At 43.7% G+C, this 18,442-nt stretch overlaps 1 protein-coding gene across 1 annotated transcript in view; it reads left to right on the top strand.

Moving 5' to 3' along the window:
* LOC139760231 (uncharacterized) overlaps positions 1–11,968 on the top strand; it is a 148,156-nt gene extending 136,188 nt beyond the window's left edge. Inside the window, exon 2 of the mRNA XM_071683159.1 lies at positions 8,836–11,968. Coding sequence (XP_071539260.1) covers positions 8,836–11,943 — 3,108 coding nt within the window. The 3' untranslated portion in view covers positions 11,944–11,968. The remainder of the gene's footprint in view (positions 1–8,835) is intronic.
* The last annotated feature ends 6,474 nt before the right edge of the window (positions 11,969–18,442 follow it).

The following is an 18,442-nucleotide window of genomic DNA, read 5'->3' as shown; positions in this document are numbered from 1 at the left end:
ATGTGCTGAGAGGTGCAACTGGAGGGATGTCTGATCATTATCTTTTGGAGGCAAAGGTGAAGATTTGTATGGGTTTTCAGAAAAGATGAGTGAATGTTGGGGTGAAGAGGGTGGTGAGAGTAAGTGAGCCTGGGAAGGAGACTTGTGTGAGGAAGTACCAGGAGGGACTGAGTACAGAATGGAAAAAGGTGAGAACAATGGAAGTAAGGGGAGTGGGGGAGGAATGGGATGTATTTAGGGAATCAGTGATGGATTGCGCAAAAGATGCTTGCTGCATGAGAATAGTGGGAGGTGGGTTGATTAGAAAGGGTAGTGAGTGGTGGGATGAAGAAGTAAGAGTATTAGTGAAAGAGAAGAGAGAGGCATTTGGACGATTTTTGCAGGGAAAAAATGCAATTGAGTGGGAGACGTATAAAAGAAAGAGACAGGAGGTCAAGAGAAAGGTGCAAGAGGTGGAAAAAAAGGGCAAATGAGAGTTGGGGTGAGAGAGTATCATTAAATTTTAGGGAGAATAAAAAGATGTTCTGGAAGGAGGTAAATAAAGTGCGTACGACAAGGGAGCAAATGGGAACTTCTGTGAAGGGCGCAAATGGGGAGGTGATAACAAGTAGTGGTGATGTGAGAAGGAGATGGAGTGAGTATTTTGAAGGTTTGTTGAATGTGTTTGATGATAGAGTGGCAGATATAGGGTGTTTTGGTCGAGGTGGTGTGCAAAGTACGAGGGTTAGGGAAAATGATTTGGTAAACAGAGAAGAGGTAGTAAAAGCTTTGCGGAAGATGAAAGCCGGCAAGGCAGCAGGTTTGGATGGTATTGCAGTGGAATTTATTAAAAAAAGGGGGTGACTGTATTGTTGACTGGTTGGTAAGGTTATTTAATGCATGTATGACTCATGGTGAGGTGCCTGAGGATTGGCGGAATGCGTGCATAGTGCCATTGTACAAAGGCAGAGGGGATAAGAGTGAGTGCTCAAATTACAGAGGTATAAGTTTGTTGACTATTCCTGGCAAATTATATGGGAGGGTATTGATTGAGAGGGTGAAGGCATGTACAGAGCATAAGATTGGGGAAGAGCAGTGTGGTTTCAGAAGTGGTAGAGGATGTGTGGATCAGGTGTTTGCTTTGAAGAATGTATGTGAGAAATACTTAGAAAAGCAAATGGATTTGTATGTAGCATTTATGGATCTGGAGAAGGCATATGATAGAGTTGATAGAGATGCTCTGTGGAAGGTATTAAGAATATATGGTGTGGGAGGCAAGTTGTTAGAAGCAGTGAAAAGTTTTTATCGAGGATGTAAGGCATGTGTACGTGTAGGAAGAGAGGAAAGTGATTGGTTCTCAGTGAATGTAGGTTTGCGGCAGGGGTGTGTGATGTCTCCATGGTTGTTTAATTTGTTTATGGATGAGGTTGTTAGGGAGGTGAATGCAAGAGTTTTGGAAAGAGGGGCAAGTATGAAGTCTGTTGGGGATGAGAGAGCTTGGGAAGTGAGTCAGTTGTTGTTCGCTGATGATACAGCGCTGGTTGCTGATTCATCTGAGAAACTGCAGAAGCTGGTGACTGAGTTTGGTAAAGTGTGTGAAAGAAGAAAGTTAAGAGTAAATGTGAATAAGAGCAAGGTTATTAGGTACAGTAGGGTTGATGGTCAAGTCAATTGGGAGGTAAGTTTGAATGGAGAAAAACTGGAGGAAGTGAAGTGTTTTAGATATCTGGGAGTGGATCTGGCAGCGGATGGAACCATGGAAGCGGAAGTGGATCATAGGGTGGGGGAGGGGACGAAAATTCTGGGAGCCTTGAAGAATGTGTGGAAGTCGAGAACATTATCTCGGAAAGCAAAAATGGGTATGTTTGAAGGAATAGTGATTCCAACAATGTTGTATGGTTGCGAGGCGTGGGCTATGGATAGAGTTGTGCGCAGGAGGATGGATGTGCTGGAAATGAGATGTCTGAGGACAATGTGTGGTGTGAGGTGGTTTGATCGAGTAAGTAACGTAAGGGTAAGAGAGATGTGTGGAAATAAAAAGAGCGTGGTTGAGAGAGCAGAAGAGTGTGTTTTGAAATGGTTTGGGCACATGGAGAGAATGAGTGAGGAAAGATTGACCAAGAGGATATATGTGTCGGAGGTGGAGGGAACGAGAAGTGGGAGACCAAATTGGAGGTGGAAAGATGGAGTGAAAAAGATTTTGTGTGATCGAGGCCTGAACATGCAGGAGGGTGAAAGGAGGGCAAGGAATAGAGTGAATTGGATCGATGTGGTATACCGGGGTTGACGTGCTGTCAGTGGGTTGAATCAGGGCACGTGAAGCGTCTGGGGTAAACCATGGAAAGCTGTGTAGGTATGTGTATTTGCTTGTGTGGACGTATGTATATACATGTGTATGGGGGTGGGTTGGGCCATTTCTTTCGTCTGTTTCCTTGCGCTACCTCGCAAACGCGGGAGACAGCGACAAAGCAAAAAAAAAAAAAAAATATATATATATATATATATATATATATATATATATATATATATATATATATATATATATATATGTCATTTATTTCATATCATTATACTTTGTCGCTGTCTCCCGCGCTAACGAGATAGCGCAAGGAAACAGACGAAAGAATAGCCCAAAACACCCACATACACATGTATACACATAAACGCCCACACACGCATATATAGATGCCTATACATTTCAAGGTATACATACATATACAAACACAGACATATGCATATAGACACATTTACATATTCATATATGCTGCCTTTATCCATTCCGCCGCCACCCCGCCACACATGAAATGACATCCCACTCCCTCCGCCTGCGCGCAAGGTAGCGCTAAAAAAGGACAACAAACGCCACATTCATCCATACTCAGACTCTAGCTGTCATGTGTAATGCATATATATATTTATTCTTATCTATTAATCTATCAAACCTTGTCGCAGTCTCCTGCGTTAGCGAGGTAGCGCAAGAAAACAGACCAAAGAATATCCGAACCCACCCACTTGCTCATGAATATATATACAAGTCCACACACGCATATATATATATACCTATACATTTCAACATATACATGTATATACATACAGACATATACATATATACACATATACATAATTCATACTTGCCTTTATATATTTCCGACGCCACCCCGCCACTCATGAAATGACAACCACCTCCGCCCGCACGCACGCTAGGTAGCGCTATTAAAAGATAACAAAGGCTAAGTATAATGCACCGAAACCACAGCTCCCTTTCCACATCCAAACCCCACAAAACTTTCCATGGTTTCTCTCAGACGCTTCACATGCCCTGATTCATTCCATTGACAACACGTCAACCCTTGTATCCCACTCTATTCTTTGCACGCCCTTCACCCTCCTGCATGTTCAGGCCCCGATAGCTCTAAATCTTTTTCACCCATCATTCCACCTCCAAATTGGTCTCCCACTTCTCCTAATTCCCTCCACCTCTGACACATATATCCTCTTTGTCAACCTTTCCTCACTCATTCTCTCCATGTGAAAAAAAAAAATCAATACACCCTCTCCTGCTCTCTCAACCAAACTTTTTATTACCACACATCTCTCTTACTCTTTCATTACTTACTCGATCAAACCACCTACACCACATATTGTCCTCAAACATCTCATTTCCAACATATCCACCCTCTTCCGCGCAACCCTATCTATAGCTACGCCTCGCAACCATGTAGCATTGTTGGAACCACTATTCCTTCAAACCCATTATTGCTTTCCGAGATAATGTTCTCGACTTCCAAACATTTTTCCACGCTCCCAGAACCTGGGCACCCTACCCCACCTGTGACTCACTTCCGCTTCCATGGTTCCATCCACTGCCGAATCCACTCCTAGACATCTAAAACACTTCACTTATTACAGTTTTTCTCCATTCAAACTTACCTCCCAATTGACTTGTCCCTCAACCCAACTGTACATAATAACCTTGCTCATATTCACATATAGTCTCAGCTTTCTTCTTTCACACACTATACCAAACTCAGTCACCAGCTTCTGCAGTTTCTCATCCGAATCAGCCACCACTGCTGTATTATCAGCGAACAACTGACTCACTTACCAAGCTCTCTCATCCACAACAGACTGCATACTTGCCTCTCTCTCCAAAACTCTTGCATTCACCTCCCTAACAACCCCATCCATAAACAAATCAAACAACCGTGGAAACATCACGCGCCCAAGCCGCAAACAGACATTCACTGGGAAACAATCAATTTCCTCCCTTCCTACTCTTACACATGCCTTATATCCTCGATGAAAACATTTCACTGCCTCTAGCAACTTGCTTCCCACACCATATACACTTCCGCAGAGCATCTCTATCAACTCTATCATATGTCTTTTCGAGATCCATAAATGCTACATACAAATCCATTTGTTTTTCTAAGTATTTCTCACATACATTCTTCAAAGCAAACACCTGATCCACACATCCTCTACCACTTCTGAAACCACACTGCTCTTCCCCAATCTGATGCTCTGTACATGCCTTCGCCCTCTCACTCAATACCATCCAATAGAATTTTCCCGGAATACTCAACAAACTTATACCCCTGGAAATTGAACACTCACTCCCCTTTGCCTTTGTACAAAGGCACTTTGCATGCATTCAGCCAATCTTCAGGCACTTCACCATGAGCAATATATACATTGAATATCCTCACCAACCAGACAAAAACACAGTCATTCCCTTTTTTAATAAATTCCACTACAATTCAATCCAAACCTCCGCCTTGCCGGCATTAATATCCCGTAAAGCTTTCACTACCTCTACTCATGGTGAGGTGCCTGAGGATTGGCGGAATGCATGCATAGTGCCATTGTACAATGGCAAAGGGGATAAAGGTGAGTGTGCAAATTACAGAGGTATGAGTTTTTTGAGTCTTCTTGGGAAATTATATGGGAGGTTGTTGGTTAAGAGGATGAAGGCATTTACAGAGCATCAGACTGGGGAAAAGCAGTGTGGTTTCAGAGGTGGTAGAGGATGTGTGGATCAGGTGTTTGCTTTGAAGAATGTATGTGAGAAATACTTAGAAAAACACATGGATTTGTATATAGCATTTATGGATTTGGAGAAGGCATATGATGGAGTTGATAGAGATGCTCTGTGGAAGGTATTAAGAATATATGGTGTGGGAGGTGTTGCTAGAAGAAGTGAAAAGTTTTTATCGAGGATGTAAGGCATGTGTACGAGTAGGAAGAGAGGAAACTGATTGGTTCTCAGTGAATGTCGGTTTAAGCCAGGGGTGCGTGATGTCTCCATGGTTGTTTAATTTGTTTATGGATGGGGTTGTTAGGGATGTAAATGAAAGAGTTGTGGATGAGAGGGCTTGGAAAGCGAGTAAGCTTTTGTTCGCTGATGATACAGCGCTGGTGGCTGATTCGACGAGAAACTGCAAAAGCTGGTGACTGAGTGTGATAAAGTGTGCGAGAGAAGAAAGCTGAGAGTAAATGCGAATAAGAGCAAGGTTATTAGGTACAGTAGGAGAGATAACTGGGAGATAAGTTTGAATGGAGAAAAGCTGGAGGAAGTGAGGTGTTTTAGATATCTGGGAGTGGATATGGCAGCGGATGGGACCATGGAAGTGAAAGTGAGTCACAGGGTGGGGGAGTGGGCGAAAGTTCTGGGAGCGTTGAAAAATGTGTGGAAGGCGAGAAGGTTATCTCGGAAAGCAAAATGGGTATGTCTGAAGGAAGAAAGGTTCCAACAACGTTATAAGGTTGTGAGGCGTTGGCTATGGATAGAGTGTTGCGAAGGAGGGTGGATGTGCTGGAAATGAGATGATTGAGGACAATATGTGGTGTGAGGTAGTCTCATCGAGTAAGTAATGAAACGGTAAGAGAGATGTGTAGTGATAAAAAGAGTGTGGTTGAGAGAGTAGAAGAGGGTGTTTTGAAATGGGTTGGCCACATGGAGGGAATGAGTGAGGAAAGATTGACAAAGAGGATATATGTGTTAGAGGTGGAGGGAACGAGGCGAGGTGGGAGACTAAATTGGAAGTGGAAGGCTGGAGTGGAAAAGATTTTGAACGATAGGGGCCTAAACATGCAGGAGTGTGAAAGGCGTGTAAGGAATAGAGTGAATTGGAACGATGTGATATACCGGGGTCGACGTGCTCTCAATGGATTAAACAAGGGCATATGAAGCGTCTGAGGTAAACCATGTAAAGTTTTGTGGGGCCTGAATGTGGAAAGGGAGCTGTGGTTTCGGTGAATTATACATGACAGCTAGAGACTGAGTGTGAACGAATGTGAACTTTGTTGTCTTTTCGTAGCGCTACCTCGCTAAATGTGTCTAAATGCGTGTGGATGTAACCAAGAAGAGAAAAAAGGAGAGATAGGTGGTATGTTTGCATAAAGGAACCTGTTTCAGGAGTAGTGTTACTCCTTCCCTTGCTCTTGTCCATTCACCAGCCCCTGATCTTACTCTCAAAACATTCCCAAATCACTCTTTCTTTTACCCTTGAGCTTCAGTACTCCAGTACTCCCTAGGTTAACCTCTTCGATTGTATTTTTTTCAGGCTCACACAGCCAGCGTTTTACCAAAGCTAACAGTACAACGGGGAGGTATATGAATACGAACAAAGTGCATATGAACGCGCACCTTCATAGAACATACAAACCTCCAACAGCCAAGATCGAACCCGGCACCCCTTTACAACAGGCTGGAGTGGTGCGAGTATGTGATAGAGTGTAAGAAAGTAGACTCTAGATTGATATGGGTAAAACTTAAAGTGGATGAAGAGAGATGGTTGGTTATTGGTGCCTTTGCACCTGGGGATGAGAAGAAAGACCATGAGAGGCAGCTGAGTGAATTTGTTAGTCGTTTTGATGCACGAAACCAGGTTATAGTGATGAGTGATTTGAATCACTGATTGCCAGAAGCAACACCGGACAGTTGATTGCCAAAGGCAGTGCAAGACCATTGATTGCCAAAAGCGATACGAGGCTGTTGATTGCAAGAAGCAGTACCGGACCGTTGATTGCCTGAAGCAATATCAAATCAGACCTTCGATTGCCAGAAGCAGTACCAGACCTTTGATTGCCAGAAGCATTACTAGACCGTTGATTACCGAAAGTAGCACCAGATCATTGATTGCCAGAAGCAATACCGGACCGGTGATTGCCAGTAGTACCAGACCGTTTATCGTCCGAAGTAATACCAGACCATTGATTGCCAGAGCATTACCAGACCGTTGATTGCCAAAAGCAGTCCCAGAAAGTTGACTGCCGGAAGCAGTATCAGACCGATGACTGCCAGAACCAATGCTGGACGATTGATAACCAGAAGCATTACAAGACCGTTGATTGCCAGAAGCACTACTGGACCGTTGATTGCCAGAGGCAACACCAGACTGTTGATTGCCAGAAGCAATAACAGAACTTTGATTGCCAGAGGCGTTACCAGATCGTTGACTGCCAGGGGCAATATCGGACAGCTGATTGCCAGAAGCAATATAGGACCGTTGATTGCCAGAAGCAATATAGGACCGTTGATTGCCAGAAGCAATACAGGACCGTTGATTGCCAGAAGCAATATAGGACCGTTGATTGCCAGAAGCAATACAGGACCGTTGATTGCCAGAAGCAAATGAATGTGGAAGAGCAGCCGTTGTTGGTCCGGGTCACAATGTGAATCACATTCTGGAGCCAATTCACTGCCATTATTCAGTCTTTATACTGGCTCTCCAGTCAGTTACCATCTGTCACTATTTTGATGCAATATTCATTATTCAGGATTACATAAGCGCTATCCAGTGATATGTGTGACAAAATTTACCTCTACTGGAATCAGGCATCGTTCACTGGTCCAGGACATCCAGTACTCCCTAGGTTAACCTCTTCGATTGTATTTTTTTCAGATCTTGCCGTAACCAGTGTGATAGTCTATGACAAATATCAGTTGATATATGTCTGATCCTCGATATGGTTCTTGAAACAACTATGCGTACATATCAGTATCTCATACTGTCATAAACTGACTTCCCAATGGACTCAACACGTTTCAGTAGATATTCTACAAAGACTGTCTGTCTGCGGTGGTTCAGGTGGCGTGGTGAGCACCAGAGGATAGACACCAAACTCCCGCTACTCAGCGCGTCTCAAAGCAACACACCGCAGCACTCATCAGTTTCCTACCACGAAATCCTTACCGTATGGAGGTGGCCCTGTCTGTACCCAGTCTGTATACACAGCAAGGAAGTTGTCAGACGCATGATGACTAACCCCCACACACAGTAGCCAATGATTCATCCATATCCTTGGCAGGATATGTAAGAACATACCATGCTATGTTCTTACATAGATGACCGGGAAGATTGTGCCGGCAGTATGGGAGATAGAAAGAGGAGAATAGCAAGGATCAATGGTTAAATCAATGAACAATGTCACTGCAACGCTCAGGGTGTAGTGGCCAAGGAAAAAGTGAGTTGTGTTGGTGAGGAAGGGCGTGGTAGCCAGGGAGGAAGGAAGTGGTGGTAATGAGGGAGGGCGTGGTATGCTGAGAGGGAGGGAGTCGTGGTGGTGAGCTAGGTTGTGATGGCCGGAAAGAAGGGAATCCTAGCGGAGTATTAGGGCGTGATATCCCTCTGTAGGAGCGAACAGACGAGGGATCGAAGGATAAGACTCTACAAGAAGTCTTTTAATGATCATGTAGGAGGTTAAAGAGGGTCGCAGAAAGTTAAGGGATGTGATTTTCAGCACTGATTTTGCGGCACCGGTTTCATTAAAACTTTGTAACACTTTACTGTTCTCTATTAATGTTGAAAATCCTAACCCTAAACTCTCTCTAATGTGACCATATTTCTGCAGGTTGTGGCAGTTGTGACGATGCTGGTGGTGACAGGGACATGCCTGCCGCAGGAGGTCCCTGGCCTGGCCTACATAGAGATCTTCAGGACTGCCCCGCGGACCCGTGTTGGGGGCGCCGCTCCCGAGCTGGAGCTGCCTCCATCCCCACCACTGGCTCAGGGGTCCAACAGGCGCTACCACACCCTTCTCGACTACAGCTATGATTATTTTTCTGACGAGATGGTCGACGACAACGATGCAGAAGACGTATCCAGCGACGTCATCGTAACGTTAGAACGTCCTCAGAGTTCTGAACCCCTCCTGAGCACTGACGTCAGTGACTACGTCATCGTGTCCCTGGATACCCTGGGACACACTGGCTCTCCAGGGACTCCCACTAGAGATGATCATCGAACTCTAGAGAATATACCTAGTAGCTCCATGACGCCACATGGATCACACAGCAGCTCTCGTCCACCAACCTCCCCTAAAGTCGAGCGACTACCTTTGGCTACAGCTGAGCGACCGACTTTGGCTACAGCTGAGCGACCAACCTTGGCTACAGCCGACGGACTGCCCTTGGCTGTAGCCGACCGACCACCCTTGGCTATTTCCGATAGACCGCCCTTAGCTACAGCCGACCAACTATCCTTGGCTACAGCCGAGCGACCGCCCTTAGCCACAGCCGAGCAATCGGATTTGGCTATAACTGAGCGACTGCCCTTGGCTGAAGCCGAGCAACCGCCACTGAATACAGCCGAGCGATACCTAAATGCACCCCAACGTTCGCCCTTCGATGCAGCTCAACGGTCGCCTCATGAAATAGCTAAGCCGCTGATGGACACGATGGACTTACTACCCTCCGACACAGCCGAGCACCTGTCAACACAGAAAAGCCAAGAGTCCACGCTGTATGCAGTGGCTGTCCCTGCCCCCATTAACACTAAAATTCCCGTGGGTGAGAAGGGCACTCTGTTCACCAGCGCCTCTAATCTTCGTTACAGAGTCCCTAACGATAGTGCCTTCGTTGGGCCACAGTTTTACTCGGCATCATACCTGGCCGGAGCTTATCATACTGAAAACTTTCCATCTGACAGCCATGCAATCGGCGCCCATCCCCAAGGCAATCATGCACCAGATGATTCCCCTATAGAGCTCTCTCCATTGCAAGCTTATCCTGTAGAGTATGGGTATTACTACCCTCTTGGACGGAGAGCAGCTGAAGTTCAGAGAAGAGAGAATAGTTTAAGTACAGGTAGTATACGTAGGGACAGCCGATCGGACAGCCTATCCAGGACTGCCCTGCTGGTAGAGCATCCCAGCAAGCTCTCCCTCACTCCCTCTGGGAGTATATCTGGTAGGGAATACCAAACCGAGAACTTACCAACAGCATCACACCAGTTGCCGTCCCTGAGCGGAACTTACCACCCATCTGTCAGAGAACATCCGCTGACTATCTACCCATCAACTTCTCAGCTGGCTGATAAGAGGAACAAACTTAGAACCCAGAGGGTAACTCACGACAATGACTCAGCCTCTCGTCTGATGTCTACAAAGATTTCGCCTAAAGTCATCTCCAATAGACGTAGTTCCCTTCAGAGGAGACCGACTGAATCCTCGACTGACGGAAGCCTATCTACTGACGGATCATTTTACAGACGTCTTTCTGCCGGCGTGGATGCAAGGAACAAAGATGAAATTTTATATTATACTGGCCTTCAGAGAGAGATTGAAAGGTCAGATGTGTTGATGGATGCCATCAAGGACGTGAGAGCAAGAGAAGGGAAGTTCATCAAGAGCAATAAACGCAAGTCAACTACTACCACTATCACTCCGGTTCCAAATATGAAAGAAGTCAGGGATAAGTTTGGAAGCCATCCTTTATATTATGGTCTAGCGCAGCCACGTTCCCTGGAGACAAAGTCAAGATCCATATATCAAACAGGAGCGTACGACGACGACCAAGGTGAACAACTGTACCTTCCTCTACGCGATGAGTCGCTAGAACCAAAGGATCTCCACAAGGTGAGAGGACATCTGGATCCTCTCTTGCCGCAAGTGACTTACGAAACCCATAACTTCCCGAAACACTCAACTTACCAGGACCAGAAAGTGACGACTTATAGACCTATGCATTCACCTGTGTACAGCAAATATCAAAAGCCTTTAACACCACTCACATCCAAAACCCAGTATGAGTCCCCGGTTATTCTACGCGATAAAGCTAACCAAGAACCACCATTACTCTCCTCTTCAAAGCATGTTCCCTTTGGTAATCACCACCGAGATAACCCCGTTGCCCACCTGCCTCACAAACCCACAACACACAGCTCAGTACCTTTTAAACGAAGCAAACTTTCAAATCTTTCTCGCTCTCGGAACTATAATCCTGACAGTTCTAAAGGCTATGTTCCAGTTATCTCTGGAAACTATGGTGTCTCTAACTATAGAACCCAAAAGCCGTCAACATTTAGGACTTACATACTCTCGACATCCAGACACCGCATACCTTCCAACATTAGAAGTTACGACTACCCCAGCATCAAGAACTACCGACCCTCCAGCAGTGGAAATTACAACTCCCCCAACACCAAAAACCAGCCTTCCAGCACTGGAAGTTACGACTCCCCCAGAATCAAGAAACACCAACCCTCCAGCGAGAGAAGTATCCACTCCCCAAGCATCAAGAACCACCAGCCTTCCAGCACTAGAAGTTTTGACTCCCCTAGCATCAAGAAGCACAAATCTTCCAGCACTAGAGGCCATAACTCTTCAACCTCTAGGCACCAGAGGCAATCCTTCGGTGGACAACTTGGAAGAATCGAATCAAAATTCCAGAGTTCGTCAGGAAGGGAGCCTTTCCTTCGCCTCAAGCGCGGAAACTCTAGGCAACCTACCACCAGCCTCTATAAGGATTCCAGAAACACTACCACCAGCCGGCATGAAGACACGAAACTCCTCGTAAGACCCGACCAGGAGGAGAGTGTGAGACAGAAGAGAGGACCAGACATGGAGACGTTGCTTCATGCTCATGTAAAGTTTCCCAAGTATGGCTACGACATAGATCCCTATTTTGGTAACTTTCCTACATTTGGATTCTTTGACTACGACCCATCGAAGGAGAATTAAGTTTTAATCGTTTTTTATTAAAGAGATTCAAATAAGTGTATCTGTGTATTGTTCTATGATTCCTCCTCCTCTTCTATATATGTATATATATATATATATATATATATATACATATATATATATATATATATATATATATATATATATATATATATATATATATATATATATATATATATATATATATATATATATATATATATACAATGGATATGAACGCGCAATGCCATATAACAAGCAAACCTCCAACAGCCAGGATCGAAACTGGGACCCCTGCGCAGCAGGCGGGAGTACTACTGCTAGGCTATGATCACCCCTAAAAGGGAAATGACTATTCAAGTACTAAGTAATCGAATACCCTTCGTCTCACGTTGGGGAGCAACGGGGTTTCCATTGTTCATCTCCCATAGGCTCATATCACACAAGCAGCAGATAACATTTTATTGGGGAATAGCAGTGTGGTTTCAGAAGTGGTAGAGGATGTGTGGATCAGATGTTTGCTTTGAAGAATGTATGTGAGAAATACTTAGAAAAGCAAATGAAGAAGTGGTAGAGGATGTGTGGATCAGGTGTTTGCTTTGAAGAATGTATATGAGGAATACTTAGAAAAACAGATGGATTTGTGTGTGGCATTTATGGATCTGCAAAAGGCATGTGATAGACTTGATAGAGATGCTTTATGGAAGGTATTAAGAGTATATGGTGTGGGAGGTAAGTGGCTAGAAGCAGTGAAAAGTTTTTAAAAAAGATGTAAGGCATGTGTACGAGTAGGAAGAGAGGAAAGTTATTGCTTCCCGGTGAATGTCGGTTGAGAAACTGCAGAAGTTGGTGATTGAGTTTGGTAAAGTGTGTGAAAGAAGAAAATTGAGAGTAAATGTGAATAAGAGCAAGGTGATTATTAGGTTCAGTGGGGTTGAGGGACAAGTCAACTGGGAGGTAAATTTGAATGGAGAGAAACTGGAGAAAGTGAAGTGTTTCAGGTATCTGGTAATGGATATAACAGCAGATGGAACCATGAAGCGGAAACGAGACACAGGGTGGGGAGAGGGGGCGAAGGTTCAGGGGGCGTTGAATAATGTATGGAGGCGAGAACATTATCTCGGAGACCAAAATGGTTCCAACAATGTTATATGGTTGCGAGGCGTGGGCTATAAATATGGTTGTATGGAGGAGGATGGATGAGTTGGAAATGAAATGTTTGAGCTCAATATGTGGTGTGAGGTGGTTTGATTGAGTAAATAATGAAAGTGTAAGAGAGATGTGTGTTAATAAAAAAAAAAAAAGTGTGGTTGAGAGAGCAGAAGAGGGTGTATTGAAATGGTGTGGTCACATGGAGAGAATGAATGGGGAAAGATTGACAAAGAGAATATGTGTGTCAGAGGTGGATTGAACGAGAAGTGGGAGGCCAAATTGGAGGTAGAAGTATGGACTGAAAAATATTTTGAGCGATCGGGGCCTGAACATATAGAAAGGTGACAGGCGTGCAAGGAATAGAGTAAATTGGAACGATGTGGTATACCAGGGTCGACGTGCTGTCAGTGGATTGAACCAGGGTGGACGTACTGTCAGTGGATTGAACCAAGGCATGTGAAGCATCTGGGGTAAACCATGGAAACTTTTGTTTGGCCTGGATGTGGAAGGGGAGCTTTGGTTCCATCGCCACCCTACCACACATGAAATAGCACCTCCCTCTACCAGCGCGCACGTGATGTAGCGCAAGGAAAAGATAAAAATGGCTACATTCGTTCACAATCAGTCTCCCACAGCTCCCTCTCCAAATCCAGACCCCAAAAAACTTTCTATGGTTTACCCCAGACGCTTCACTTGCACTGGTTTAATTCATTGAGAGCACGTCGACCCTGGTATAAAACATCGTTCCAGTTCACTCTATTCCTTGCACGCCTTTCACCCTCCTGCATGCTCAGGCCCCGATCGCTTAAAATGTTTTTCACTCCATCCTTCCTCCTCCAGTTTGGTGTCCCACTTCTCGTTCGCTCCACCTCTGCCACATATATGCTCTTTGTCAATCTTTCCTCACTCATTCTTTCCATATGACCAAACCATTTCAAAACACCCTCATCTGCTCTCTAAACCACACTCTTTTTATTACCACACATATCTCTTACCCTTTCATTACTCGATCAAACCACCTTACACCACATATTGTCCTTAAACATCTCATTTCCAGCACATCCACCCTCCTGCGCACAACTCTATCCATAGCCCACGCCTCGCAATCATATAACATTGTTGGAACCACTATTCCTTCAAACATACCCAATTTTGCTTTCCGAGATAATATTCTCGCCTTCCACACATTTTTTTAACGCTCCCAGAACTTTCGCCCCCTCCCCCACCCTGTGACCAAATCCACTCCCAGATATCTAAAACACTTCACTTCCTCCAGTTTTTCTCCATTCAAACTCACCTCCCAATTGACTTGTCCTTCAACCCTACTGTGCCTAATAACCTTGCTCTTATTCACATTTACTCTCAGCTTTCTTCTTTCAAACACTTTATCAAACTCAGTCACCAGCTTCTGCAGTTTCTCTCCCTAATCAGCCACCTGCGCTGTATCATCAGCGAAACAACAACTGACTCACTTCCCAAGCTCTCTCATCCACAACAGACTTCATACTTGCCCCTCTTTCCAAAACTCTTGCATTCACCTCCCTAACAACCCCATCCATAAACAAATTAAACAACCATGGAGACATCACACACCCCTGCCGCAAACCTACATTCACTGAGAACCAATCACTTTCCTCTCTTCCTACACGTACACATGCCTTACATCCTCGATAAAAACTTTTCACTGCTTCTAACAACTTGCCTCCCACACCATATATTCTTAATACCTTCCACAGAGCATCTCTATCAACTCTATCATATGCCTTCTCCAGATCCATAAATGCTACATACAAATCCATTTGCTTTTCTAAGTATTTCTCACATACATTCTTCAAAGCAAACACCTGATCCACACATCCTCTACCACTTCTGAAACCACACTGCTCTTCCCCAATCTGATGCTCTGTACATGCCTTCACCCTCTCAATCAATACCCTCCCATATAATTTACCAGGAATACTCAACAAACTTATACCTCTGTACTTTGAGCACTCACTCTTATCCCCTTTGCCTTTGTACAATGGCACTATGCACGCATTCCGCCAATCCTCAGGCACCTCACCATGAGTCATACATACATTAAATAACCTTACCAACCAGTCAACAATACAGTCACCCCCTTTTTTAATAAATTCCACTGCAATACCATCCAAACCTGCTGCCTTGCCGGCTTTCATCTTCCGCAAAGCTTTTACTACCTCTTCTCTGTTTACCAAATCATTTTCCCAAACCCTCTCACTTTGCACACCACCTCGACCAAAACACCCTATATCTGCCACTCTATCATCAAACACATTCAACAAACCTTCAAAATACTCACTCCATCTCCTTCTCACATCACCACTACTTGTTATCACCTCCCCATTTGCACCCTTCACTGAAGTTCCCATTTGCTCCCTTGTCTTACGCACTTTATTTACCTCCTTCCAGAACATCTTTTTATTCTCCCTAAAATTTAATGATACTCTCTCACCCCAACTCTCATTTGCCCTTTTTTTCACCTCTTGCACCTTTCTCTTGACCTCCTGTCTCTTTCTTTTATACATCTCCCACTCAATTGCATTTTTTCCCTGCAAAAATCGTCCAAATGCCTCTCTCTTCTCTTTCACTAATACTCTTACTTCTTCATCCCACCACTCACTACCCTTTCTAATCAACGCACCTCCCACTCTTCTCATGCCACAAGCATCTTTTGCGCAATCCATCACTGCTTCCCTAAATACATCCCATTCCTCCCCCACTCCCCTTACTTCCATTGTTCTCACCTTTTTCCATTCTGTACTCAGTCTCTCCTGGTACTTCCTCACACAAGTCTCCTTCCCAAGCTCACTTATTCTCACCACCCTCTTCACCCCAACATTCACTCTTCTTTTCTGAAAACCCATACAAATCTTCACCTTAGCCTCCACAAGATAATGATCAGACATCCCTCCAGTTGCACCTCTCAGCACATTAACATCCAAAAGTCTCTCTTTCGCGCGCCTGTCAATTAACACGTAATCCAATAACGCTCTCTGGCCATCTCTCCTACTTACATAAGTATACTTATGTATATCTCGCTTTTTAAACCAGGTATTCCCAATCATCAGTCCTTTTTCAGCACATAAATCTACAAGCTCTTCACCATTTCCATTTACAACACTGAACACCCCATGTATACCAATTATTCCCTCAACTGCCACATTACTCACCTTTGCATTCAAATCACCCATCACTATAACCCGGTCTCGTGCATCAAAACCATTAACACACTCATTCAGCTGCTCCCAAAACACTTGCCTCTCATGATCTTTCTTCTCATGCCCAGGTGCATATGCACCAATAATCACCCATCTCTCTCCATCAACTTTCAGTTTTACCCATATATATATATACATATATATATATATATATATATATATATATATATATATATATATATATATATATATATATATATACATATATATATATACATATATATATATATATATATATATATATATATATATATATATATATATATATATATATATATATATATATTATCCCTGGGGATAGGGGAGAAAGAATACTCCCCACGTATTCCCTGCGTGTCGTAGAAGGCGACTAAAAGGGGAGGGAGCGGGGGGCTGGAAATCCTCCCCTCTCAATTTTTTTTAATTTTCCAAAAGAAGGAACAGAGAAGGGGGCCAAGTGAGGATATTCCCTCAGTGGCCCAGTTCTCTGTTCTTAACGCTACCTCGCTAACGCGGGAAATGGCGAATAGTTTGAAAAAAAAAAAAGAATATATATATATATATATATATATATATATATATATATATATATATATATATATATATATATATATATATATATGTAAATATATATATATATATATATATATATATATATATATATATATATATATATATATATATATATATATATATATATATATTACCCCCTGGGGATAGGGAAGAAACAATACTTCCCACGCATTCCCTGCGTGTCGTAGAAGGCGACCAAACGAAACGGGAGCAGGGGGATAGAAACCCTCTCCTCCAAGTATTTTAAGTTTTTAAAAGGGAAAACAGAAGAGGGAATCACACGGGGAGTGCTCATCCTCCTCGAAGGCTCGGAGTAGGGTGTCTAAGTGACTGTAGATGTAACCAAGATGAGATAAAAGGAGAGATAGGTAGTATGTTTGAGGAAGGAACCTGAATGTTTTGGATCTGAGTGAAACAAAGGTCAAGGGTAAAGGGGAAAAGTGGTTTGGGAATGTCTTGGGAGTAAAGTCAGGGGTTGGTGAGAGGACAAGAGCAAGGGAAGGAGTAGCACGACTCCTGAAACAGGAGTGGTGGGAGTATGTGATAGAGTGTACGAAAGTAAACTCTAGATTGATATGGAAAAAACTGAAAGTAGATGGAGAGAGATAGGTGATTATTGGTGCATATTCACCTGAGCATGAGAAGAAAGATCATGAGAGGCATGTGTTTTATGAGCAGCTCAGTGAGTGTGGTGGTAGTTTTGATGCACGAGACCGGATCATAGTGATGGGTGATTTGAATGCAAAGTTGAGTAATATGGCAGTTGAGGGAATAATTGGTGTACATGGGGTGTTCAGAGTTGTAAATGGTAATAATGAAGAGCATGTAGATTTGTGTTCTGAAAAAGGTCTGGTGATTGGGAATACCTGGATTAAAGAGAGAGATATACATAAGCATGCATATGTAAGTAGAAGAGATGGCCAAAGAGCGTCACTGAATTACGTGTTAATTGATAGACGCGTGAAAGAGAGACTTTTGGATGTTAATGTGCTGAGAGGTGCAACTAGAGGGATGTCTGATTATTATCTTGAAGAGGCGAAGGTGAAGATTTGCAAAGTTTTTCAAATAAGAATAGAGAATGTTGGGGTGAAGAGAGTGGTGAGAGTAAGTTAGTTTGGGAAGGAGACTTGTGTGAGGAAGTACCAGGAAAGACTGAGTGCGGAATGGAAAAATGTGAGAGCAAAGGACGTAAGGGGAGTGGGAGAGGAATGGGAATTGGAAGCAGTGATGGTCTGCGCAAAAGATGCTTGTGGCATGAGAAGGGTGGGAGGTGGGCAGATTAGAAAGTGGTGTGATGAAGAAGTAAGATTATTAGTGAAAGAGAAGAGAGAAGCATTTGGACAATTTTTTGTAGGGAAATAGTGCAAATGACTGGGAGATGTATAAAAGAAAGAGGCAGGAGGTCAAGAGAAAGGTGCAAGAGATGAAAAATAAGGCAAATGAGAGTTGGAGTAAGAGTATCATTAAATCGTAGGGAGAATAAAAAGATGTTTTGGAAGGAGGTAAATAAAGTGCGTAAGATAAGAGAACAAATGGGAACATTGGTGAAGAGGGCTAATGAGGAGGCAATAAAAAGT

Source organism: Panulirus ornatus, chromosome 35 (genome assembly GCF_036320965.1).
Source record: "Panulirus ornatus isolate Po-2019 chromosome 35, ASM3632096v1, whole genome shotgun sequence".
Classification (NCBI taxonomy): Eukaryota; Metazoa; Arthropoda; class Malacostraca; order Decapoda; family Palinuridae; genus Panulirus; species Panulirus ornatus.
Note: the sequence above shows the minus strand (reverse complement) of the source record. Positions and strands in the feature narration are given on the sequence as shown.